The sequence below is a fragment of the Neovison vison genome, chromosome 8 (genome assembly GCF_020171115.1).
Source record: "Neovison vison isolate M4711 chromosome 8, ASM_NN_V1, whole genome shotgun sequence".
In the NCBI taxonomy this organism is placed as follows: domain Eukaryota; kingdom Metazoa; phylum Chordata; class Mammalia; order Carnivora; family Mustelidae; genus Neogale; species Neogale vison.
The window spans coordinates 83,237,225-83,263,764 of NC_058098.1; the positions used below are offsets into that span (position 1 = coordinate 83,237,225).

The 26,540-nt window shown below is 35.5% G+C and overlaps 1 protein-coding gene across 6 annotated transcripts in view; it reads left to right on the forward strand.

Moving 5' to 3' along the window:
- Positions 1-26,540, forward strand: part of SANBR (SANT and BTB domain regulator of CSR) — a 55,480-nt gene that overhangs the window by 11,814 nt on the left and 17,126 nt on the right. For 5 of the 6 annotated variants that reach the window (XR_006386207.1, XM_044264029.1, XM_044264031.1 and 2 more), the window contains 11 exons: positions 151-337; positions 1,128-1,221; positions 3,148-3,386; positions 7,347-7,405; positions 9,402-9,562; positions 13,216-13,302; positions 13,414-13,524; positions 15,934-16,057; positions 20,125-20,277; positions 25,278-25,423; positions 26,166-26,265. Coding sequence is in view for 5 of the 6 variants with exons in the window: in XM_044264029.1 (XP_044119964.1) it covers positions 151-337; positions 1,128-1,221; positions 3,148-3,386; positions 7,347-7,405; positions 9,402-9,562; positions 13,216-13,302; positions 13,414-13,524; positions 15,934-16,057; positions 20,125-20,277; positions 25,278-25,423; positions 26,166-26,265 (1,461 nt within the window). In the remaining variant the exon portion in view is untranslated. Of the gene's footprint in view, positions 1-150; positions 338-1,127; positions 1,222-3,147; positions 3,387-7,346; positions 7,406-9,401; positions 9,563-13,215; positions 13,303-13,413; positions 13,525-15,933; positions 16,058-20,124; positions 20,278-25,277; positions 25,424-26,165; positions 26,266-26,540 lie in introns of those variants that run through there. The other variant, XM_044264034.1, reaches the window with a different exon arrangement.

Below are 26,540 nucleotides of genomic sequence, written 5' to 3' on the forward strand. Positions count from 1 at the left end.
TCAGCGGGGAGCCTGTTTGCCTCTTTGCCTACTTGTGATCTCTCTCTCTCTCCCTCTCTCTCTGTCAAATAAATAAATAAATCTTTAAAAAAAAAAAAAAGAAAAGAAAAGAACACAGACCTGCATTTCCTTCCTTTTATGTCATTACAGTGTGCAAAAAGGTTTGATGAACTGAAGAGCAGTGGAAGTTCACCTGTTGACAACCAGTATAGTCCCCTAATGGCTGCTGGAGAAAGTCCTGTGGAAACTTTAGCCACATATATCAAATCCTCCCTTCTTGACATGCAGGGAGAATTTCAGGAGACTCTGGTTGGTCAAGATGCAATTTCCAAAACTGGTAAGGTTTGAAAACAAAATGCAGTACTTGTCCTTATGATAATTTTGCAAAATATGCATTTCAATCAACTTTATTTTTTTAAAGGCTAATATAAACAGTGCCAGGAAATCTATTAGGATTTGTATCTTCCTGATTTTTAGAAGTGTGTCTTTGCTATCTGAAAAATGTTTTAATGTTAATATGCAGGTCAAACACTATCACCGAAAAAACTTTTTATTATATCAAAATTTACTACTCCAGTCTGTTAAATTATGTCATAAATTTAAAGAGATTTGACCTACACTTTCTACTTAATTTTTTTTTACTGAGAAAATGTGGCTTGTTCCTCATATTATTTACCTTTTACATAGTCAACATTAGCTTCAAATGACACTGGCAGGATAGAAAAGATGTTTTCTGCAGTTGGAAGTAATAGCTGATTTTAGAAACCCTGAGTGTACTGAGTGATTTAAATCTCGGCAGCAGCAGTCAGAATACTGATATGAGAAATTGCTTCAGAAAGAGAGAACTCTATTGTTAGCTTTTGAACACTTGACCCCTGTCCATTCACACCACATCGTTTTTTAAATCTTCAGTGTAATGTTAGCAATGTGTGATCCTTTTTTTCTACTGTTTCTTCCATATACCTTCAGAAATATTAAGGGATAATGCCACCTAACAGAGTACCAACTTTAATTAGCCTTGGAAACCATGCATTTACGTATAACCATTCAGTAAGTAAAAACCCGTTCTCAGCTAGAAACGCTAACCTCCCCCTTTGTTTTTGTATGTGTTTGTTTCTGTATTTAAGGAAGACATAGTATAGCTTCCACAAGGAATTGTTCTTCAGAAAGTGAAAATTGTACTACTCGTAATGGTGGAGAAAAGACTGAAGAATCTGAAGGGTAGGAGGCTGGTTCTTTGCTAGATAAGATTTAATATGAATATCAACTTTAAGTTATAAAATATATGATTGGTGATTGTATACATCAGTTACCATAATTTAGGAATTTTACATTACACAATTGTTCAAATTGTTGGAATAAAGGGTAGTTCATGCATTGAACTATAACAATTGCTTGATGGCTAAATGTGGCTTATTCATGTTATAATTAAATGGGACTACAGTTTTCCTTTATAAAAATTCATTTTCATATTTGTAAATATTAGGAATACCCTCTACTAATATAAAACTTTAACCAAATTTTAAAACCCAAAGAAGAATATCTTCCATTAGTTTCCAGTTTTTTAAAACTAGATCTATATTTTAGAGCCATTGGAATATAATTCTCATTGTAGAAACATTTAAAAATTAGAATACACCTTTCAGTATATTGCAAGTTTTGATTGGTATATTTTACATATAATAAATTAGACATATTTTAAGGATTCACATTGACGAATTTTAACAAATGGGTACACCATGTAACCATTACACAAGGATATAGAATATTTTCATATCTGAAAGTTCCTTTCTGTATTGTAACAGTTTTTTTCATATATAATTCATATGCCATAAGATTTACCCTTTTGAAAAAGTTCTGGAGATGGATGATGGTGATGATTGTACAACAATGTGAATGTTCTTAATGCCATTGAACTGTACACTTAAAAGGGCTAATATAATAGATTTTATGCTATGTGTATTTTACCACGATAAGAAAAATTTACCCTTCTGAAGTGTATAGTTCAGTGATTTTTAATTTATTCGCATAGATTTTTAACTGCTAGTTTCATTTGTGTAGCACAAAAATTTATCAGATAATTTTTTACTGGAATTATCTAGTATTTCATACTGCAGACCCAAAAGCCACAGAAACATTATGCTTCATTATAGCACCCATAACCTGTTTATATTTTGACTGTAATTTCTTTGGAAGAACAATTTGCAAAGTTACATAAATTCCTTTGACCTTAACAAGAATGTTGGTTAATAATCCTTGTTCTGATAGCCCAGTTTTGTTTCAAATGTTATTTTTTTGTATTAGAAAGGTAATTGAACACATTAAATTCATATTGTAGGATAGTGTATCTCTTTCTACTTATTCTCTTTTGTAATGCTGTGAAGGTAGTTGTGCATCACACTGATACTGCTTTTTGAGGTGATATAATTTTCAAAGGAAAGTAAATTCAAGGAATATATAATTTTTGAAGCAGCAGGTCTGATGCAATATCTAAACTTACTCTTAAATTATTTTTAAATGTTAATAAACACATTGTAGTCTTAAGAATCCTTTTAACTACATTTACTAATTTATATTTGATGAATGTCTAGAAACAAAGTTTCTTACTGTTAAAAATAACTAAGTAGCCATTGCTAGTTTTTTGATTTTTTAATGAAAGATTTTACCTGTTTTTCCTATTTATTGATAGTAAGAAAATTTTAGTATTTAGTCTCTACTCATCATACCCATAACCATGTAAAAGTGCCATTTTATGTTCTTCATAAGAATTAGAAGGTATTATTTAATTTTTCTTTGTGAATTGGTTTTATTTTTAAAAATTTTATTTACATATAACTTGAAAAATAAACTTTAAACCACGTAAATTAGAGTCCTATAGTAAAATATTTTTGTTTTTCTAAGCTCTTAAGTTATTAGGCTTAATAATCTTAAGGTCACCAGCTTAACTAAAATGAGTCAAAAACCTAAGATACAGATCAGATTAGCAAGACACTTAATGAAAAATTCTGAAACTCAAACCCTATAAATTGATTTATGGTCAAAACTTCCAAAAACGTCTTATTCTCGTACTTCCAATAAATGTCAGTGTTCTTAGCTCCTCTTCTAGAACTCTAATAATTTCATTTCTGTGTAACATTTTTTATGAAGGCCAAACATGGTGATCCATGTATGTGATGAAGCAAAAAACTTGAAAGAAGATTTTATTTGCCCACGAGATCTTTTGATATCAGAAATGAAGTACTTTGCTGAATATTTATCTATGGATGCGCAGCGCTGGGAAGAGGTGGACATTTCAGTTCATTGTGACGTTCACATTTTCAACTGGTTGATAAAGTATGTTAAAAGGAACACTAAGGAGAATAAAGATTGTGAGATGCCCACTTTAGGTAAAAGACAATCTATTGCTTATTTTGTGGTGAAATTTATGTGTCACCTGGTAGTTGCTTCAGGCCAAACATGCAATGTGGAAAATTATTTGGACATTAGTATTTATGCTCAGATTAGTAACCACCTTTTAAGAAACCGATACCTCATCGTTTTTTATAGATTATAGTGAATGTATGGCAAGTGGACAGGTCTCTAGATCAGCGGTTTTCACTGTATAGTACCTGGACCTCTGGTATCCTAGAGATTTTTTAGAGGATTCACAAGGTCAAGACGATTTGCATTATAATACTAAACTGTTACTTTTTCCTCTGTGTTGACCTTTGTTCAGATGGTACGGAAGTAATGGAGAAAACTCTGGGAGCTTTAGCACACATCAGGGCAGGATACCAAACTGTGCTAGTAGTCACTGTATTCCTCAATACCACGTGCTCATAGTTAAAAAGGAAAAAAATGAAAGAAAAAAATTCATTCTCACTTTAAGAATATCCTTGATAAAACAGTGAAAATTATTAATTTTATTAACTCTTGACCCTTGAGTATGCATCTTTTTCATGTTCTATGTGATGACACAGGAGGTGCAATCATGCTTTACATGGAAGTATGATGGTCGTCTGGAGGAAAAGCACTTGTGCAGTTGTTTGAGTTGCAAGCTAAATTGGTGGCTTTTTAAAAAGAGAAAACCATTTTTCCTCGAAAGAATGATAGGCAAATTATGGTTATTCAGACAGGCATTTGGCAGATATTTTCTTGAAGATGAATTGAGGGAGTTGATCAACGAAAGGGAAACAACTGACAGTATCCATTGTCAATAATAAAATTCAGGGTTTCAAGTGAGAATTGGAGTGTGGAAGACTTGTATCTGCTTCCATGTGCTTGACAGTCTCTCCATATTTACAGACTTTTCTGATGAGACTGGTGTTAATTCTAACAAATGTGATTTTTAAAATATATATGGTACAATGAAATGTTTCAACATTTGGAAGGTCCACATAACTCAGTGAACCAACATTTTCCAAACAACCAATGTGTGTTGTTAAAATCATACCTGGGTTAAAGATCCACTCACAGTGCAAGATCAGTCATTTGACTTTGAGATAACGGAACAGGAAGCGTTCATTGATTATGACTTCAGATTCCATTGCAACTAACCTTTAAAACTACCAGTTGTTGAGTTTTGATGTAACAGCAGAGAAGACTACCCACAGATTGAGTGTAGAAACAAACAGAATCCAGCTACCTTCTATTTAAGTCAAGCATTGAAGAAATTTGCAAAAAATGTCAGTGTTACTCTTCTGGCTAATTTATATTTTGGAAAATGTGGTTATTTTTCATAAAATATGTTACTATGTATTGAGTCTATTATTCTTTTAAAAGGAATTAAGAAATATTTTAAAATTTTCCCTGTTTTAATTTATGATAAATTATCATTATGATAAATAAATTATAAATAAATATATAAATAAATTATGATAAATAAATTATCCGTATCAATACTGATAGATATAACCTACCTAAACAAAAAAAGGGTCTTAAGATCAAAAGTTTGAGAACCAGGGGGCACCTGGGTGGCTTAGTGGGTTAACGCCTCTGCGTTCGACTCAGGTAATGTTCCCAGGGTCCTGGAATCAAGCCCAGCATCAAGCTCTCTGCTCAGCAGGGAACCTGCTTCCCTTCCTCTCTCTCTGCCTACTTGTGATCTCTGTCAAATAAATAAACAAAATCTAAAAAAAAAAAAAAAATTTTTGAGAACTGGTATTCTAGATGAAAGGAAGAATAATTACTAAGTAATCTTTAGTTGGGTATGGACTTGTATAGGAAATCATACATGTGGTTTAATAAAGTCTTTCCGTGTGTAGAGTATACTGTTTATAGCAGTACTAAAATATTTTTTTAATCTTGTTAGTAAATAAATCTACAGTGACAATATAAAAATTTTCTGAAGAAATTTCTAATTTATTACACTTTAGTGACCAAATTAATGGAAAAAAGTTTCTAGTGGCTCTTAAATAAAAATTACAAGATTTCCAAATAAAAATTTTCAGCCAGAGTCCAGAGATTCCAAATCACCCATATATGATTAGTATATGTGAAATTTTAAAAAAAATCAAATTATGTAGGGAGAAAAAAATATTGTTTGATCTAGCATATTAATGCATTTAGTGAAGTTAAAAGAAGTGGAGTGAAACCAGTCACTCTGTAATCAGTGGCTACAAACATAAACTTTTATAAAAGCAATCTTTAGGGGCACCTGGGTGGCTCAATTGGTTAAGCGTCTGACTCCTGATTTCAGCTCAGAACTTACCAGGGCTGTGAGATTGAGTTCCACGTTGGGCTCAGCCCTCAGAGAGGAGTCCTCCTGAGAACTCTCTGTCTCTGTCCCTCTGCCTCTCGTACTTGCATGTGCATACCCACACTAAATAAATAAATAAATAGATAGATAGATACATATTTTTAAAAATAAATAACAACAGTCTTTATTCTAACCAGGAAAACCACCAAAATGCTTAATTAAATCCCTGATAATGCAGACAGTGAGTCTTAGCTGGAATTATACTTCCCTGAGGGATTTTTCACTAACTCCCTCCCCGCTTCACCATTGCTGTTTGAGAGCCTTTAACCTAGAAGTAATATTTAAACAAAGATTAAGATTACTTATTTTAGGGGTGCCTGGGTGGCTCAGTGGGTTAAAGCCTCTGCCTTTGGCTCAGGTCATGATCTCAGGTATCGGGCTCTCTACTTAGCAGGGGGCCTGTTTCCTTCTCTCTCTCTCTCTCTCTCCCTGCCTCTCTGCCTACTTCTGATCTCTCTCTCTCTCTGTCAAATAAATAAATAAAATCTTAAAAAAAAAAAGATTACTTATTTTAATCATTGTCTGTATAGTCCTTTATTTAGAAGGATTGTCTTAATATAAGGCAAAAAAATCAGTTTTTTTTTTTCTTAAATATACCTCATAGGAGATGACTTGGGTTTACGAAAATAATAGTGTCAGCTGGCATTTCCCCTTTCCCTGGTTATGCCTCTCAACGCCCACCTCAGCCTGCCTTTAGAAAGTAACTTTAGCATTTCTGCAATAATAAATTTTATATTATCTTTCAGAATCTTTTAATATTTGTTCATAACAAGCATTATACTGCCTTTGAAGTAACTTCACTAATAACAAGTGCCTCCATTAATCATTTAGAAGATTTTCTCATGATTTTTTTATGTGATGAATTGGTCTCAATTTTAATTATCTTTTTCTCTGATTTGGTTAAGGAGAAAAGTTTGCATGTGTCATGTCTTTAGCTGGAGTCTTTTTACTTGATATTGATGATGTTCTAGAATATAGCTGAGGTTCGGTGGGGTGAGGTCCGGGGCCGATGACCAAGAAAGAATTCTTGAGACATCTTTGGTGCAAAATGCTAGTCTATTAAAGCACGGGAACAGGACCCATGGGCAGAAAGAGCTGCTGCCCTGGGGTTGTGAGGGGTGGCACGTTGTGTACCATGGGGGTGGGGAAAGTAAGGAAAAAGGAGGTTTCAATATGTTAAAGAGGACCTACAAGATACCAGGATACCAGAGGCCTTGCCTTTGCCAAGGTCGTTTTGCCCTCTAGCAAGGTATTAACATTAAGATGGGTGGGAGATTCCTAAAAGAATGTCACATATGTCCCACCCAGGAGTGGGGGTGGTGGAGGGGGGAGGTTGCAGGGTGTCAGCTTTTCCTTTGTCCTCAGCCAGCCTTCTGTTCCCTCATCAATATGAATCTAATTCTGGGGCAGATTTACTGTGTGCTTTTTCTATACTGTATATTTTAACACTGCATTTTCTTTCTTTCATGTATCTAAGCTTTATGATGTAGTAAGGTTACAATAAATTGCTCTTTTAATGTAACATCCTCTGTTAAGGTGAAAAGGAGCCTGTTCTGAGGCGGTTGAGGTACAAATCAAAAGGAGAATTCAATTTTTCTCTTTTTTTTAGAGCCAGGAAATGTCATTTCAATTCTTATTTCTTCAGAGTTTTTGAAAATGGATTCATTGGTAAGTATTAATAAAAGATCCAAGCTCTTTTTGGGGTGCCTGGGTGGCTCAGTCAGTTAAGTATTGACTCTTGATTTTTGGCTCAGGTTATGATCTCAGGATTCTGAGACTGAACCCTGCATTGGGCTCCCCTCTGGGCATGGAGCCTGGTTAAAATTCTTTCTCCCTCCCCCATCTCTCCCTCTGTTTAAAAAAGAAAAAAAAAGAAAAAAGAAAAAAACACTTTTTTATTCACCTATGTTTAATTTAACATATAACTTGATTTTTCTTTCAAGGGTTTAGGAATTTTTAAGACATCTTACTAAAATTGTTGTTAATTCAAGAGTGTGATTTCGTAACTGAACTAATAGGGGTTTGCTCCTTGGTGAGGTACAGAGACTACATAAGGTGGAGTTGTCACACAAAGGAAACCATTTGCAGCCAATACGGAGATCACAGGAAACAACTTCCAAAACCAAAGCCATCACTCCCAAGCAGCCATGAGCAGTTCCTTTTATTCAGGATTCAGGATGAATATTCATAAAGGCGAGCTCTCAATGCAGGTAGAGGAGGGACGTAAGGTCCAAGCATCCTACGCTAAGTTAATGAAGCTTGTGCTCTTCCTAGGGTGGAGACTTTAATATTACAATGAAACAGAGGTAACTGGAAGAGGGGGAAGGGATATGGGCCTAAGCTGGAGGAGTCCTCAGCCTTGTTTACTTAGGGCACAGATCACAGAAAATAGCTTGGGGCCTGAAATGGCTTCTCTGTGTCAGGAAAGCTTTGTCTAACTCTCTCTATTTACAATTCCTTTAGAATAAACTGCTCTTGTTCTGTGGGGACAGGGTGAGACTACTATGTACCATTAATACATTATGCCTATAAAGCAAACAATTTATCTTTAAGGAATAGTTTACTGTTGTATTAGATGAAACTAAACAGAATTAGCTTTGACTCAAGAGGAGTTTTGCTCTAAAACTTAAGTGAAAATTAATTGGAATATATTTATTTCACTAAGTAATTTCTTTAAGCATGTTTTACTTGTGTCTTTCATTTATAATTCAGTGAATTAAAAACAAATGCCCAACTATTAGTATATCCATATATTTGTAAACCAGATGCTAAAGTTTATCATTTAAGAGTAGTTGATAAAATGTAAAAGCGCAATATATACATGCACATATCAGGCTCTAACACTGAATATTTTTTTATTTAATAAATTTCTTAAGCATTCACATGTTTATATATGTTTATGTTAAGGCAGAGTACTCCTTTGCTATATTAACAGATGTGAAATTTGTTTACTTGATTATTTGGAGTTTTATTAGTTCTCTGTATTCTTGCTACCCCTTAGTTGTTCCCCCATTTAGTTGTTAGTATTAATTGCTTCAGAGTGGGGTTACAGAAAAAAGTAGAAATTAAAGAGTCCTTAATCTTTGAGTTTTGAGATCTAAGCCCTAAAGCATAATTTTTATGCCATAAACAAAATATTTGGAAAATACATGATTAGCCAGCATTACTTTCCCCAAAAACCCAAATCCACCTCAAAAAGAAAGTAGGTATACCTCAGGTTGGAGAAAAGGGAATAAAGTCAGAAAGCAAGCACAACACAACTGAGAAAACCCTGAAGTGAATAAAATTATGTTTTAGCCACTCAAAGAAGGAGAGGCTTAATATTGCCCTTAAGTGTAGTTATAGAAAGTCACATCTTATATACAGGAGTTTGTGGACTAAGATTTATACCTGCTACAATTATGAAAGATGCTCATTGCATTATTATTTAGAGTATGCTAGGAAAATTGGAAGTTATTTTCCTAGCTCTGTATGTGTTTGTAGAAATATGGCCTGCTGGCTCATCTTGCAACAGTATAGATTAACCCAGATAGGCAAAATCCAGTTAGCTCCTAGCAGTCCATGGATCAAGCCTTTAATGAATTTTGTCTTTAAAAGGTATTCACATGACATCATCCTCATGCTATTCTTCTCAACATTCTTTTTTTGTTGTATGTTTTTTTAGGTTGAACAATGTATTCAGTATTGCCACAAAAATATGAATGCCATAGTAGCTACCCCATGCAACATGAACTGTATTAATGCAAATCTACTTACACGTATAGCTGATCTGTTCACACACAATGAAGTTGATGATTTAAAAGACAAGAAAGATAAATTTAGAAGGTAATTTTTTAAATTTAATTTTTAACCAAGTATTCCTGTTAGAAGAAATATACTTCCATTTCATTTTAGCGAAATATTCTATTTTATTTCAAATGAAATAAAATTTATCCAGAGCCAATGGCTCTAGATAAAAATTAGTACTTAAATTATTTTGTATAATGCAGATATGAACGTGTTGTATTAGTGAATTATGTTAAAAATTACTAAGTGTGGGGGCGCCTGGGTGGCTCAGTGGGTTAAAGCCTCTGCCTTCCGCTCAGGTCATGATCCCAGGGTCCTGGGATTGAGCCCCACATTGGGCTCTCTGCTCAGCTGGGAGCCTGCTTCCTCCTCTCTCTCTGCCTGCCTCTCTGCCTACTTGTGATCTCTATCAAATAAATAAATAAAATCTTTAAAAGAAAAAAAAATTACTAAGTGTGCATGGGTGGCTTAGTCGGTTAAGTGGCTGCCTTCCGCTGAGTCCTGCATCTGGCTTCTTGCTCAGTAGGGAGCCTGCTTCCCACCCTCTCCCCCTCTTGTGCTCTCTCTCTCTCTCAAATGGATAAACAAAATCTTCCAAAAAATATTAAGATAGGGGGCGCCTGGGTGACTCAGTGGGTTAAAGCCTCTGCCTTCGGCTCAGGTCATGATCCCCGGGTCCTGGGATCGAGCCCCACATTGGGTTCTCTGCCTGGTGGGGAGCCTGCTCCCCTCCCCCCGCCCCCTGCCTTCCTCTCTGCCTACTTGTGATCTCTGTCAAATAAATAAAATCTTTTTTTTTTTAAGATTTTATTTATTTATTTGACAGACAGAGATCACAAGTAGGCAGAGAAGCAGGCAGAGAGAGAGGGGGATGCAGGCTCTGGGATCAGGACCTGAGCTGAAAGCAGAAGCTTTAACCCACTGAGCCACCCAGGCACCCCAAATAAATAAAATCTTTAAAAAAATATTGATAGGCCTCATTATAAAGAGGAAGAATGCTATGAGATGAGGTCAGCGGTGGTCATATCATTTAGGTACTCATTAAGTCTTGGCAAAAAGGGTATACTTTATTCTAAATGTCAGTGAGAGCAGAGGAATGGCATGATTTGATTTGTTTTTAAGAGATCATCCTGGTTGCTCTGGGGACAATAGACTGTAAGGATGTAAGAAGCAAGGAAGCTATGAAGAGGCTAGTGCAGTAGTCTGGTGAGAGATGAAAGGGTTTGGACTAGAGTAGGAGCTGATAAGAAGTAGATGGATTCAGAGGGTGTTATTAGATCTGACAGATTTCAGATGGAATAATGTGGAGAGAGAGTGTATCCTAGGATAATTACTAGATTGAGGTTTAAGGAGCAATTAAGTGCATTATAGTGCCATTAATAGAGGACAGATTGAGGTGACGGGAATCAGGAGATGGGTATAGGTCTTATTAAGAGTATTTGATATATTTAATATACTTTTGGGACATAAAAAAAAAGAGGCAAGATAGATAGATAGGTGGGTATTTAAGTCTGAAACTTAGGTCAGAGGTTAGAGCTTAAAATAGAAATGTGACTAAATAAATTTGAAGCCATGGAACTGGGTGAGATTTATTTGCAAGATCATTCTTTCTCCACTGAATTGCAGTGGCATCTTTGCTATAAATCAGGTGACTGTATATGGAAGATGTGTTTTGGAACTCTCCATTTTGTTCTGTTGATTTTTTCTTCTTTTTTTAAATTGAAATATAGTTGACACACAATGTTACATTAGTTTCAGGTGTACAACATAGTGATTTGATAACTCTATGCATTAAGCTATGCTCCCCACAAAAGTAGCTACTATCTGTCACCCTACAATATGCTTACAAAACCTTTGACTATATTCCCTGTGCTGTGCCTTTAATCCCATGACTCACTCATTCCCTAACTGGAAACCTGTATTTTACACTGTCCTTCACCCATTTTGTCTATTCCTATCTCCCTCCCCTCTGGCAGCCATCAGTTTGTTCTCTGTAGGTCTGAGTCTGCTTTTTGTTTGTTTATTCATTTGTCTTTTAGATTCCACATATAAGTGAAATCAGATGGTATTTGTTTTTCTCTTCTTCACTTAGCATAATGCCCTCTGGGGTCCTTCCATGTTGTCACAAATGGCAAGATCTCATCCTTTTTATGGCTAAGTAATATCCCATTATGTATATACATAAACCATATCTTTTTTATCCATTCATCTATGGATGCACACCTGGGTTGCTTCCATATCTTGGCTATTATAAATAATATTATAATAAACAAAGGGGTGCATGTATGTTTTCAGATTAGGGGAATTACTGGATCATATGGTGGTTCTATTTTCAATCTTTTGAGCAACCTTCATCTGTTTTCCACAGTGGCTGCACCAATTTACATTCCCACCAACGATGCGTAGGAGTTCCTTTTCCTTCACATCCTTGCTGTCACTTGTTATTTCTTATCTTTTTTATTCTAACCATTCTGACACTTGTAAGGTGATATCTCATTGTGGTTTTGATTTGATTTTGATTTCCCTGATGATTAGTGATATTGAGCATCTTTTCATATGTCTGTTGGCCATCTGTATGTCTCCTTGGAAAAATGTCTATTTAGGAGCATGGACAGAGTTTTTTTGGTATTGAATTTTTAAGTTTTTTATATATTTTGGATATTAACTCTGTAATCAGATATATCATTTGTTAATATCTTCTCCCATTCAGTAGGTTGCCTTTTTATTTTGTTAATGATTTCCTTGCTGTGCAAAAGCTTTATATTTTGATGTAGTCCCAATTGTTCATTTTTGCTTTTGTTTCCCTTGCCTAAGGACTCATAGCTACAAGAAAGTTGCAAAGGTCAATGTTAAAGAAATTATACTGCCTATGCTTTCTTCTATGAGTTTTATGGTATCAGGTCTCACATTTAGGTTTTTAATATGTTTTGAGTTTTTTTTGTGTATGGTGTGAGAAAGTGATCCAGTTTCATTCTTTTGCATATAGCTGTCCAGTTTTGTTGATTTCTTTGTCTCTACTTATATCAGTAGTACACTATCTTAATTACAGTGGCTTTATAATTTATTTTGGTATGTAGTTATCTAAATTCTGAGACCTAAATACTTGAAAATGGGGTTAATATCATAAATCCAGATCTGAGCAGAGTAGCGCAGCGGAAGCATGCTGAGCCCATAAATCCAGATCTGGCCTCAGGATATAAAGTTGGAATTAACAACATAAGACTTAAAATTTAGTCACATTATACAGAATTGTAAAGTTTTTATAAACATATGTCAAATGCTTAATGCTGTATCTGACACTCTTTGCCAACAGTGTTCATTCAACCTTCATAAAACCTTGTGAGTTTGGAATTATTAGCCCCATTTTATAGATGAGAAAACAAGGTTAAGAGAGGTTAAGTAGTTGCCAAAGATCATATACCAAGTTATTAGTAGGCCCTTAAGTTTTCAAGTTCCCCAACATCAAATATTCTTGTCCAAATATATTCTTGATTAAGCATTTATCATTAGTAGGTTTACTTACTTAGAACACTGTAAGTATTTCATAAATTCCTGAAGAGAGTCTCTCCAAGGATTTACTAATTTTATTTTCTATATATGCAGATAGGTTAGTGTTTATTTTCATTACTAGCAAGTAACTTTAATAATGTAAATAATAGAAAATTAATTTGTTGGTCATTTGTTCTTAATAGTAAACTTTTTTGTAAGAAGATTGAGAGACTTTTTGATCCTGAGTACTTGAACCCAGATTCTCGGAATAATGCATCGACGTTATACAGGTACAGTGATGTGTTTTTCTTTGGTATTCTATCCAATGCAGCTAAATTGTTTAATTTTACCTCATTTTAAATGTTCTTCTTGTTTGTTTTTGTGTCTTCTTTGTGTTATAGATGCTGTTTGTGTAAGAAACTTTTAACAAAAGAAACAGAAAGAAGAATTCCTTGCATTCCTGGAAAAATCAATGTGGATCAACATGGAAATATTATCTACATTCACATAAGGTGCAGTAAAAATAAAGTACACCTTTCAAATGTGAATTACTAGTGTTTTTCTAAAGACATAACTAATTTTACAAGGTATAGAACAACACTTTTTTCTGATTATGATTCAGCTTTGACTTGCAAAGATACTTTCAAAACAAGTTTTATAAAAGCTATATATATATTTTGTTTACTGAGTAAATTTCATGATTTTTTAGACTTCAAAATAGTAAAAATTATTGTGCATTAATCTTGAAAGATATTCTGGTCAGTGCCATTAAAATGGTTTCTTTTCTCTAATGATTTTATTTATACAAACATTATATTGAATTTGACAGAGAACCGTATTTATTTTCAGATAAGTTTTGGTACAAACATTATATTGAATTTGACAGAGAACTGTATTTATTTTCAGATAAATTTTGGTAAATGAGGACATTGTCTTTAAAATTGGATATTCCTGGGGTGCCTGGGTAGCTCAGTCATTAAGCGTCTGCCTTTGGCTCAGATCATGATTCCAGTGTCCTGGGATCGAGCCCTGCATTGGGCTCCCTGTTCGGCGGAGAGCCTGCTTCTCCTCTCCCACTCCCCCTGCTTGTGTTCCTTCTCTTGCTGTGTCTTTCTCTCTGTCAAATAAATAAAGAAAATCTTAAAAAATAAAAAAATAAAATTGGATATTCCTTAATCTATTTATTCTTTATACTTCGTTAGTATTCCATTAATATGTAGCCCTATTTTCTTCCCCTTTAAATTCAAAACTACTTCTCATTCTCGGTAGAGGGAAGAGTATTGTAAATTGGTATAAAATCTCAGAAAAGCAAGAATTCTGAAATGTATTTATTCTCTAAAAATACATAAATAAAAATAAATAAATAAATTCCTGCTAGGAATTTATCCACAGAAGTAATATTAGATTTGTGAAAACACTCAACAAGAAAACCTATTGCTATATTGTTTAGATAGGAAAGAAAAGGGAAACATCCAAATGATTAAATGAACTAAAATACATCCATGTAGTAATATGTCTATATAAAACATGTCTAATTAATTCTTAATGTGCAGCCTTTGAGGATAATATTGTCAAAGTATGTATACTTATAAAGCAAGTTGTTAATAGTGAATTAAGTGAAAAAAGTCATAAACCTAGAAACATTCACTAAACTGTAAACAGTGGTATTACCTTTAAGTGACAGTATTATGGATGCTTTTAATTTTGTTCTTTTTTTTCTATGTTAAAAATGTACAGTACTTTTGTCAAAGGAAAAAATAGTATAAATGTTAAGTTTCATATTTTAAACATTAAAACGAATATAGAGAAACACATTTAACCCTATTATTAATATTACAGTCACACTTAATTTTTAAGCATTTTTTTTCAAGTTTTTTTTTTTTTTTTTTAGTAATCTCTGCACCCAACATGGAGCTCAAACTCATGACCCTGAGATCAAGAGTCACATGCTCCTCTGAGCCAGTCAGGTGCCCCTTGAGACATGTTTAAAATTTTTCATTTTTCTCTTCATACAATAATCAGAGGAATCTTTATTGGTTATTATAAGCAGATGGGGTTACTTTTTGTCTTGAGACTTGATTTCACCTTTCCGAAAGTACTTCCATTCTGACAGCAATAACTATTTATGTGAAAAACTTGGTATTGACTTCAACATCCATTTTTGTTGTTTTATTTATAAGTTTTATTTTGTTTATTGTTTATTTTTATTGTTATTGTTATTTTGTTTATAAGTTTATTTTGTTGTTTTATTTATAAGTCAGCTGTTGATGACATTTTTTTAAGTTGTCTTTAATTAAAGCAGATGTACCTATGCAATTTGTAATAACATCATGATATTTTGTTTTTTGTTGAATAAGGACAAAGATAGCAAAGCTCAAAATGATTAAGGGACTTGGAAAAAACAGGAACTGGAGTTACATATGAGCATAGCAAATCGGGTTTTAAGCCTTTGCTATTTTTTAAGTTTATATTAACTTCAAAATGTGTGTTACCAAGACCTGATTTTATATTACTGTATTACTCAATTACTTGAAAATGCCTTTTGAAAATAATATAAAGAAATGTTTAGAATCACCAATGGTTAGTAACTTATTTTACAATATGTACAATTAGAATAAAGGTTCTATTTAGCATCATATGCCTAAGTCCCAACCGTTAGCATGCTCAAAATATATTTAATTTAGCTTAGCAAAATAATTTGGCATACAGTCTTTTGTATCTTTTTCTGTTGTCCACAGAAAAAGAGAATAAACAAACTCCCAAATGAGATTTTTTCTACTATTCAATGTAGTCCATCCCACAGCTATCATTTGGAGAATGTTTTTGGAAATAAGCCACAAATTTAAAAACATTTGCTTAAAACAAACTGTTTTTATTACTTGCTTGTAAAATAATAGAATAATTGAGGCTCTTTTCTCCAGGGATAAGACTTGGGATGTTCATGAGTATTTGAATAGTCTTTTTGAAGAATTAAAATCTTGGAGAGATGTATATTGGCGCTTGTGGGGAACAGTCAACTGGCTAACTTGTTCAAGATGTTATCAGGTGAGGTTTTTTGTTTTTGTTTTTTTTTTTTTAAAGAATCAATATTTGGGGGCACCTGGGTGGCTCAGTGGGTTGAGCCTCTGCCTTCTGCTCAGGTCATGATCTCAGGGTCCTGGGATTGAGCCCCTCATCTGGCTCTCTGCTCAGCAGGGAGCCTGCTTCCCCTTCCTCTCTGCCCACTTGTGATCTCTCTCTCTCTCTGTCAAATAAATAAAATCTTAAAAAAAAAAAAAAGAATTAATATTTTGCCTGCAAACTCTTTTTTTTTTTTAAAGATTTTATTTATTTATTTGACAGACAGAGATCACAAGTAGGCAGAGAGGCAGGCAGAGAGAGAGGAAGGGGAGTAGACTCCCTGCTGAGCAGGGAGCCTGATGTAGGGCTCGATCCCAGGACCCTGAGATCATGACCTGAGCCGAAGGCAGAGGCTTTAACCCACTGAGCCACCCAGGTGCCCCTGCCTGCAAACTCTTAAGATTTTTTTTTTTTAAGATTTTATTTATTTATTTGACAGAGAGAGAGAGAGACACAGCAAGAGAGGGAACACAAGCAGGGGGAGCTGGAGAGGGAGAAGCAGGCTTCCCACTGAGCAGGGAGCCCAATGCAGGGCTCTATCCCCAGACCGTGGGATCACAAGCTGAGCTGAAGGCAGATGCTTAACGACCGAGCCACCCAGGCGCCCCTAACATTTTGTTTTTAAGTAATCTCTATATCCAGTGTGGGGCCAAACTCAACCCTGAGATCAGGCATTCCATGCTGTACCAACTGCGCCAGCCAGATTCCCGGCCAGCAGAGCAGGCTTTTAAAACATAGGCTGTTTAATTAGTATGTTTGGGTGTGTTTGGACAATATATGACATCTTTTTTAAAGAAACTAGTGATAAAAACAGTGGCACTATTAAACATTGCTTGTATCTTTTTTTATCTCTCTTACTGTGTATCTTCAACCTCCTCTTTATTTTCATTACTGAAACAATCATGGTTTGTCTAATTTTTAGAAAATCAACAGGTTTTAAGTGACCAAATCCATTTTTTCAGTGGGAAACAAAAAATCAAAATTCTTACAACCTTCAATTATTTTGGGCCAAACTGTTTCTCTGTTAGCCCATTAATTTCTTTAGAAACTCAGAAGCACTTTGTAGATATGGTACTATTGATATGTGCTCTTCTTACTATAGCAGTTGTGTTCCCAAAAAGATTAAAAGATTTTGTTCATTTTGTTTAATAAATGAAATCTGTAATAAAAGCATAAGAAAGCTTATTATTTGAAGGTACCTGTAATAAATCCTTTTATAGAATAAGTAGATCTTTGTAAGTCACAGTCATTCCTAATCAGTCTTAGGTATAAATCCAGAGTGTTCTACATAAATTTTTTTATAAGTGCCTAATGTCTCCCTGCCCCCAGTAACTTTGTCTCTCACTTGAGTAAAAGTTTTCAGTAGATGGAAGGTAGAACAGCTTATCAAACCTATCATGGTGAGTTTTTTCAAACTATGTGAATTTCCACCCAATGGACTCCCAATTTCTGCAATTTTTTTTATTGGATTTGTTGAAGTATAGCATTCATTTAGTAAAATTTATCCTTATACAGTAAAATTCATCCTTTTTTATGAGGTTTGACAAACACATATAGTCATGTAACTACCACCACAGTCAAAGCATAAGCCACTTCCATCAGCCTAGACATTTCTCTGGACCTCTTTTCATTTCTTCTTCCACCCCAGCCTCTGGCAGCACTGATCTGTTTACTGTCCCTGTTTACTTGCCTTTTCCAGAATGTCATATACATAGAATCATACTGTATTTAGCTTTTTGATCCGGCTTCTTTTACTTAGCAAATGGATTTGAAGTTTATCCATATTGCTTTATGTGTCCGTTTATTTCTTCTTTGTGCTACATTGTGTAAATGTATCCCAGTATGTCGATCCACTCACCTGTGAAGGATTTTATAGTGTTTCTAGTTTAGAGCTATTATGAAAAAAGCAACCATAAACATTTCCATACAGGCTTTCATATGAACATACGTTTTCATTTCTCTTGAGTTATTACCTAGAAGTAGGATTGCTGGATTGTGTGGTAAATGTAAGCTTAACATTTATGACGCTCAGTTTCCCAAAGTCCTTGAGTCATTTTGCATCCTTGACAGCTCTGTGTGAGAGTTCCAGTTGTTCCACACCCTCACCAGCACTCTTTGTTGTTAGCCTAGGTTTGGGGTGCAGGAGGAAGGTTGTTTGTTTTTTAAACTTGGTAGATATTTAGTAGATACTCCCTACAATGAACTAGCACTAATAATCAAGGATTTCAAGCTTCTAAAATCTGACTTGTTTAGCATGTTGGAACACAGAAAGTATGAGGGACTTTTTTGGGGCACCTGGGTGGCTCAGTGGGTTAAGCCGCTGCCTTCGGCTCAGGTCATGATCTCAGGGTCCTGGGATCGAGTCCCGCATCGGGCTCTCTGCTCAGCAGGGAGCCTGCTTCCTCCTCCTCTCTCTCTCTGCCTGCCTCTCTGCCTATTTGTGATCTCTCTCTGTCAAATAAATAAATAAAATCTTTAAAAAAAAAAAAAAAGTATGAGGGACTTTTTCACTTCTTTACAGCAAATTGAATATTGATTTACAGTATTTCTTATGGAGAGTTTATAAACTCGTAAAATATTTCAGATGTAAAATATTTTGTTTATGAGAGTGCACCTTATAGCTATTATCACTCAAAAAATTTTTTAAAGATTTATTTATTGTAGAAAGAGAGAGAATACAGGGGCAAGGGGCAGAGGAAAAGAGAAAATCCTCAAATAGACTTCTTGCCGAGCACAGAGCCTGATGTGGGACTCAGTCTGAGGACCCTGAGATCACAACCTGAGCTGAAACCAAGAGTTGGGTGCTTAAGTGACTGAGCCACCCAGGTACTCCTAGACTCAAAATTAAATTAAAAACTGTTTAAAAATCGGGGCGCCTGGGTGGCTCAGTGGGTTAAGCCGCTGCCTTTGGCTCAGGTCATGATCTCAGGGTCCTGGGATCGAGTCCCTCTGCTCAGCAGGGAGCCTGCTTCCTCCTCTCTCTCTCTGCCTGCCTCTCTGCCTACTTTGATCTGTCTCTGTCAAATAAATAAATAAAATCTTTTTTAAAAAAACTGTTTAAAAATCATAATTGGAACTAATGACTAAGAATTTGGAATTATGGACTATCTTTTATTGCTTTTATGTTTAAAATAAGTGCTTAAAATTGTTAATGTTGTTCTTTATTTTATCAACTTGTAAACATATCTGAAAACTATTAATTTTATTATTAAAATTCAACTATTCAGCTATTCAAAGTTATCACATAGTTTTCATTAACATTGGTGCTAAATATTTACCTTAAAAAATATGTCTAAGAATAATCAAGCGAGGCAAATTTTATTTCGTTTTTTCATTGGAAAACTTTTTATTTGATTAGCTATTTATAAAATTAGATGTACATCGAGATCAACTTAATGCACCTGAATTTTGAGTAAAGTGTTTTGCTTTTGCTTTGCTTCATTGAGGTGTAATTACCTGCCATAAAATTCATTCATTTTAAGTGTATGATTCACTAATTCTTAGTAAGTTTACAGAGTTGTTCATCTATCACCACCATCCAATTTTAGTACATTTCCACCATTCCAAAAAAGATCCCTTGTTTCCATTTGCTGCCATTCCCCAATTTATCTCCAACCCCAGGTAACCAACTAATCTACTTTGTGTCTCTAGAGATTTGCCTTTTCTGTACGTGTTATTTAAATGGAATATACAGGGGCACCTGGGTGGCTCAGTCGGTGAAGCATCTGCCTTCAGCTCAGGTCATGATCCAAGTTTTCTGGGATCAAGTGCCCATCTGGGCTCCCTGCCCAGCACAGAGTCTGCTTCTCCTCTCCCTCTACCCTTCCCCCTGCTCATGCTCTCTTGCTCTCCCAAATAAAAAAAATAAAATACTTTTTAAAAATAAAAGAAAATAAATGGAACATACATTTTGTAGTCCTGAGTAAAGTTTTTTGGGATGTAGAATTTTATTGTGGGAATAATAATTGATTTTATATATTTCTTTTATTCAGGCTTTTCTCTGTATAGAATTTTCACATTGTCAATATCACTCAGAAACAGTGGTTTATCCTACCGCATCAAGTTCACTGAGTACTGTTGGCACTGGTATTTATCCCTGCTGTAACCAAAAGGTTCTTCGGTTTGATCCCACTCAGCTTACAAAGGTAAATTTTGTTTTTTTGTTGTTTCAAAGATTTTATTTTTTAAAAAGATTTTATTATTTTAAGTAATCTCTACACCCAACATGGGGCTAAAACTTACAACCTCAAGATCAAGAGTCTCATGCTCCACCAGTTGAGCCAGCGAGGTAAATTTTGGTTGTTGCCCTTTTGTAGTTACAGTGCTCACTGCACTGTCTATTTAATCTTTCCTCCTTTTGTTGTTTTTAAAGCATAAAGATGATACGTTCATATAGGAAAGACTTTAAACGATACAAAAATATGTATAGTTAAAAGTAGAAGTTCCTTTATACCATTCCCTTGTTCTGCATCTTTTCTTAGAGGTAACCACAGTTAAGAGTTTCCTTTCAGACTTTGTTTTATACAATTTTTCTTTTTTTTAATATTAAGTTTTCTTGCCTTCTCTCTTTTCAAGATTTTACTTATTTGAGAGATAGCATGCATACAAGCTGGGAGTGGGGTAGTGGGAGAGGGTGAAGCAGGCTCCCAACAGAGCAGCGAGCTCAGTGCAGGGCTTGATTCCAGGACCCTGAGATCATGGCCTAAGCCGAAGGCGGACGCTTAACCAACTGAGCCACACAGGCACCCCTGTTTTGTACATTTCAAGCACAAATTATATGCAGTTTTTTATATTGGAAATAGGATCATACTGTTCATATTATTCTGTACCTTGCCCTTTTCAATCAGCAATATACCTAGGTTATCTTTCTGTCATTTCTTTTACTGCTGCATAATATCCTAAGCTGTGCGTATATCACAATTTATTTAACCAGCCTCCTATCAATGAACATTTAGGTTGTTTCCAGATTGATGGTATTTGTGTGTTGTAATGAACATCCTTATACATATATCTTGGTACAATATGTGAGTATTGCTATAGGTTAGAGTCCTTGATAATAACACTTTTGAAAATGTTATGTAATTAAATTTCGTCAGTGGAGGAAAATAGCCTAAAGCTCTTCTTCCTCCTCATCCATACAACAGTTATTTATAAAGTACCACAGTTGTGTCACACTATGCAAGGCAGAGAATAAACTAATTTCTGTAAAATTAAATAGTTTCTCCTTTTGTGGAGCTTATAGCTCATGCAGTAGAATCAAAAGGAGGGTAAAAAAGCATGCAAAGAAATGTTTGAAGAAGTATGCAGGGCCATAAATGTCTATAATAGGCTGGTCTGAACTGGGCATTGAAGTTAAGGAGTTGGCATTCGGTTGAAATCTGAAGGGTGGGTAGGAGTTCGTGAGGCAAAAAAGAGGGACATAGTCAATACCTAGGCCAGAAGGAACACAGTGAATGAAAAAGACTGAACAAAGCTGCCTGTTATAGAAAACAGTTTAAGAAAAGGCTGGGAAGGTAGGTAGGTATTAGGCAATGCAGGGATGGGAACTTGTAGGCCACGGTTTTTTTTGTTTTGTTTTTTGTTTTTAAATTTGGGATTTTGAAGATAAGTTGCAGTGTAGAGAGTGGCTTAGGAATATTAAGTGTCGTCAGGTATGAGAGTAGTTACTGCTTAGTCTTAAAGATGATGATAGCTTGGCCCAGGGTTGTAAAGATGAATTCAGAATTTAGAAGGTAAAACTGAAATGGCTTAATGGATTATATCACAGAGGAAAAAGTCGAGAATGCTTGTGCTACTGCTCTTGAGTTCTGTTTTGGACATTTTTGAGATTGAGGTGTTTTAGGAGACAACCAGGCAAAGAGTATTAGATATGTGGGGTTTGGGGTTCAGAGAATTGGCTACCTGGAGGTGATAATTTTAAGTCTTTTTGCACATAAGTGAGAATTGAAACCAGCAGGTCTAGGTGAGCATAAGAAGAGCAGAAAGCTACAGAGAAGTCTAGAGAAACTCCCAGAATTTAATGGCAAAGCACAAGCCCACAAAAGACAAAGATCAGGAGCGGCAGGAATAATAGAAGGAAAACCAAGGATGTTGTCATGAAAATCAAAGGAGTAGTATTTGAAGAAAGAGAAAGTAGTCCATGATGCCAAATACTGCCAAGAAGTCAGAAAAAATAATGAAAGAAATCTGTCCTTTAACTATGGTAACCTGGAATTCATGTGTGAAGAACTGTTTTGTTGGAGTACTAGATACCAAAACCAGATTGGTATGGGTTGTGGAAGAACAAATGTGGGCAGTATGAATAGCAGCTCTTTTGGGAAATTGGAGAATGGAGAAGCTAAATCAGTATTATACTATAGGTATTTGCTTATTGTTTCTGCTTTATTTTGTTTTAATATTAGAGCTCTTTTTTAAAGTCGGTGGGAGATCCAGTTGAGGAGGAGAGGTTGATGATATATGGTTATGAGGCAGTATTAGTTTAGATGAGAAGAAGGGCAATTAATTCCTCTATTGGAACAGTGAAGAAAGAGTAGGGTGTTTGCGGTTATTAGTAAAATTGTGTTTTTATCATTTGGATGCATTCTTTCCAACCTAATGCCTTTCCTCTTATCTCTGAAGTATGAGGGAAAAGCCATCTGCTAAGATTGAGAGGGGAAAGGGAAGGTTCTTCCAAGGTTTGAAGCAAGTATTCAAGGTTTGAAATAGTCTTTTTGGAAAACATGGGAGTGAATTTCCCAGAGAAAGGTTGTAGGTTCCTAAGCAATTTGAGAGTCCATTGGAGTTTGGTAATCCTAAATTCACAATGAAATCCAGCATACCTTTTATGTGACTCTCTCCAGCAGGGCTAAGCTGCTTGAGTGCAAATGTTAAGACAGTGGGTCATTGAGGTTTTACCAGGTGGGTATGATGAGATTTAGGGTGAAGGAATTTGGGGTATTAACATGAATGTTATTGAAATGGTGGATCATGGGATTTAAGCTGGAAGGTAGTTTGTTATATTTACAATCAGTCACCAACTTCGATTAGTCAGAAATTTTATTGATGAGGTAATAGGTTACCCACATAATGTTTGTATTTAATGTTAGGTAGATGGTTTGCATACAAAGCTATTTAAATCAGGTATGACACCATAAATGAAATGGAATTAGCTTTGATAGGCCCAGGACTTTTATTAATTCATGGTTTTGTTATATTTTGCAGTAATATGATTTTTAGTTATTGATTTCTTTGTGGAATGGTGTTTCTGTTTTAACTATCATGTTCATATTGTTGTAAACAATACTAAAAGTTGTAACTCATTGTCTTGTTATTGTCTATTTACTGGTTGAATTAACCCCTTATATTCCATTCATCATGAGACAGTTGAGGAATAAGTAGTAATTAAACTGTATGATAAATCTTTATGTGACATAATGGATATTGTTGAGGTGATTTCTTAGGCTAAGTAAAATCTAAATAGTTTATATGGTGATTTATATTTCCAGTAATGGCAGACCTAGTAATTCAGACCATTCCTCCCATCAAAAGGCAACTAAAAAAGGTAGATGATATATAACTATAAAGATTAAATTGAAAGTATCAAAAAAGCTAATAAGATAATAAGGAATTAGTGTTAAGGTATAGGAAATGATAGAAATCTAAGGGAGCCAGCACTCAGGACCATTTTTGCCCTGGGAGCAAATACCAGTCTGGAAAGGATCTGGAGGAATGGAGTTGGTAATGAATAACAGTTCCATCCTTACACTTTCAGCTGGGATCCAAAGAAAGTAGATTAAATCAGAAATAAACTATTCTTTGCCTGGCTTTGACTCAGTTGCATGGCCTAGGAAATTCCAAGTTCTGAACTTGGATTAAGGTCATCTTGGATTGCTGTTGTTCCCAGACACCTAGCAAAAGCAGTAAAAATTCTCTTTGGTGGAAAATAACCTTATTCTACACCTCAAATTATTGCTACAAACAATTTTTTAATAAAATATTCAACATGGAAAGATAACCTGACATAGATGGAAGTAGGTTACCAAGAAGGGGAACAGTAGAATTTATGCCACAGAAACTATAAATATTGGAATTATTGACACTTCTTTATAAAATAAAGAAGATTGCTAGTTTAAGTTGATAGAAGCTAAGCTTGGAAATTTTTGGTAGGGAATTATAAACTATAAAAAATGGGAGGCCTGGGTGGCTTAGTTGGTTAAGCAACTGCCTTCCACTTGGGTCATGATCCCAGGGTTGTAGGATCAAGCCCCAAGTTGAGATCCCTGCTCAAAGGGGAGTCTGCTTCTCCCTCTCCCTCTGCCACTTCCCTGGCTTGTACTCTCCTGCTTTCTCTCTCTCTCTCTCTCTCTCTCTGTCAAATAAATAAATAAATAAAATCTTTTTTAAAGAATAAATAAATAAACTATTAAAACATAACAAGGGGCACGTTTGGCTCATTGGGGTAAGCATCTGACCCTTTTTTTTTTCCTAAGATTTTATTACTTATTTGACACACACAGAGAGAAAGAGCACAAGCAGGAGGAACAGGAAAGGGAGAAGCAGGTGCCACTACAGAGCAGGGAGCCTGATGCGGGGATTGACCCTAGACCCTGAGATCATGACCTGAGCGGAAGGCAGACGCCCAACCCACTGAGCCACCTAGGTGCCCCGTAACAATCTGACTCTTGGTTTTGGCTCAGGTCATGGTCTCAGGGTCATGAGATCAGGCTCTGTTCTCAGCGTGGACTCTGCTTAAGATTCTCTCTCTCTCCCTGTCCCTCAGCCTATACCCCTGTTCGTCCACATACCTTCTCTCTCTCCAAAATGAATAAAATCTGGGATGCCTGGGTGACTCAGTGGTTTAAGCAGCTGCCTTCAACTCAGGTCATGATCCAGGGATCCTGGGATCCAGTCCCGCATCAGGCTCCTCGCTCAGTGGGGAGCCTGCTTCTCTCTCTCTGCCTCTGCCTGCCATTTTGTCTGTTTGTGCTCGCTCACTCTCTCTCTCTCTCTGACAAAAAAAATAAATAAAATCTCTTAAAAAAAAAGTGGTAAAATGGTTGCTATGACGATATTGCCAGGCAAAGTAGAACAAAATCATACAATCATCTTTACAGGAACATTTCTATAACAAACCAACCTCTCTAATTTAGTGTCTCTTATGACACAGGGTTGTAAAGTGAAGGACCATGTGGCTGCTCTTGAGGATCAAGGTGAAGGTGGAGATTTGCCATCCTGCCCAACTGCTAAAATACTGGACGATCTCCACAAACACAAAGATGTCATCGTTGTGCCTTTTTCTAAAGATACAGTTAGGTAAGGGCAGAGGCGGAACGCTGTGCTGCAGCTTTATTTATGCTTCACATATCAGAATCCTCCATTCTCTAGTGTTTCCCCAAATCAATCCCCTGGTCGTTTACATCATTTCAGAAAGCTTACTGAAATTATATGTTAGCTCCCATTCAGAGAAAGCAGGTGTTTACTTGGTAGGAAAAATACTTCAAAATATTGGAGGTCCAAGGGGAAGAAAATGAATAAAAGGAGTCTTTGGTGATTGAAAGTTTGGGGCCCACAATTCCTTTTTGAGGTTTTTTTTCTTTGCCCAAGTTACTTAAGCCCCTCTTAAATGCCTGATTGATGCAACTAGAAAAAAAAAAGAAGTCAGTCGTTGAGGTCATCTTGCATAAATTTGAACTCCTTGAGTTTAGTAATTTCTGAAGTCACTTCTGTCATTTTGCAGTTGCAGCAGGCGGTCAGGTGGGGGAGTGGGGGACCCTTTAATGAAGGCCTTTCTCACAGAAGTACCAGCCATAGCAGCCCGTTTCACAACCTGGCAAGTGTTTGGTAGTGCCGTGGTGCTCCCCTATGGGCAGTGTCTTCTGCTGGGGGAATCACTAGATGAATTAAGCAATGTAAATGTTGAGGTGACATACTTTATGCTCAAGAACTATGTTTCTAAAGAGCGATTTATAAAATATTTGCAATAAAAAAGATATGATTGGCATTTCACTTTTTATGAAATTGAATATTTCTCCATAAAATGTCTTTTTCTTTTAAGTGATTTTGGGGTTGGTCCCTGTGATGAAAAGAGTCTAGATTGTGATGTTTTACTGGAGCCAAATACACCATGGGGCCCCAAAAGTGTGGAGCTCAATGCTGTGAGTAGCTGTTTCACTTATTCTTTACTGATATAAACAACTGATGACATTTAAGCTTTAACAGAATGTAATTGGTTTAAACTTAAATTAAAATATTTGGTTGAAGGGTGGCCGGTTAGCTTAGTTGGTTAGAGCGTGGTGCTAATAAAGTATTTGCTTGATAAGCGTTTACTGACTACCTGATCATAACAACAAGGTATTATGCTGAGTTAGTAGGACTCTAAAGGTAATAGGACATGTTCCTTGCCCTCAACTAATAACTAATCAACTTAAAT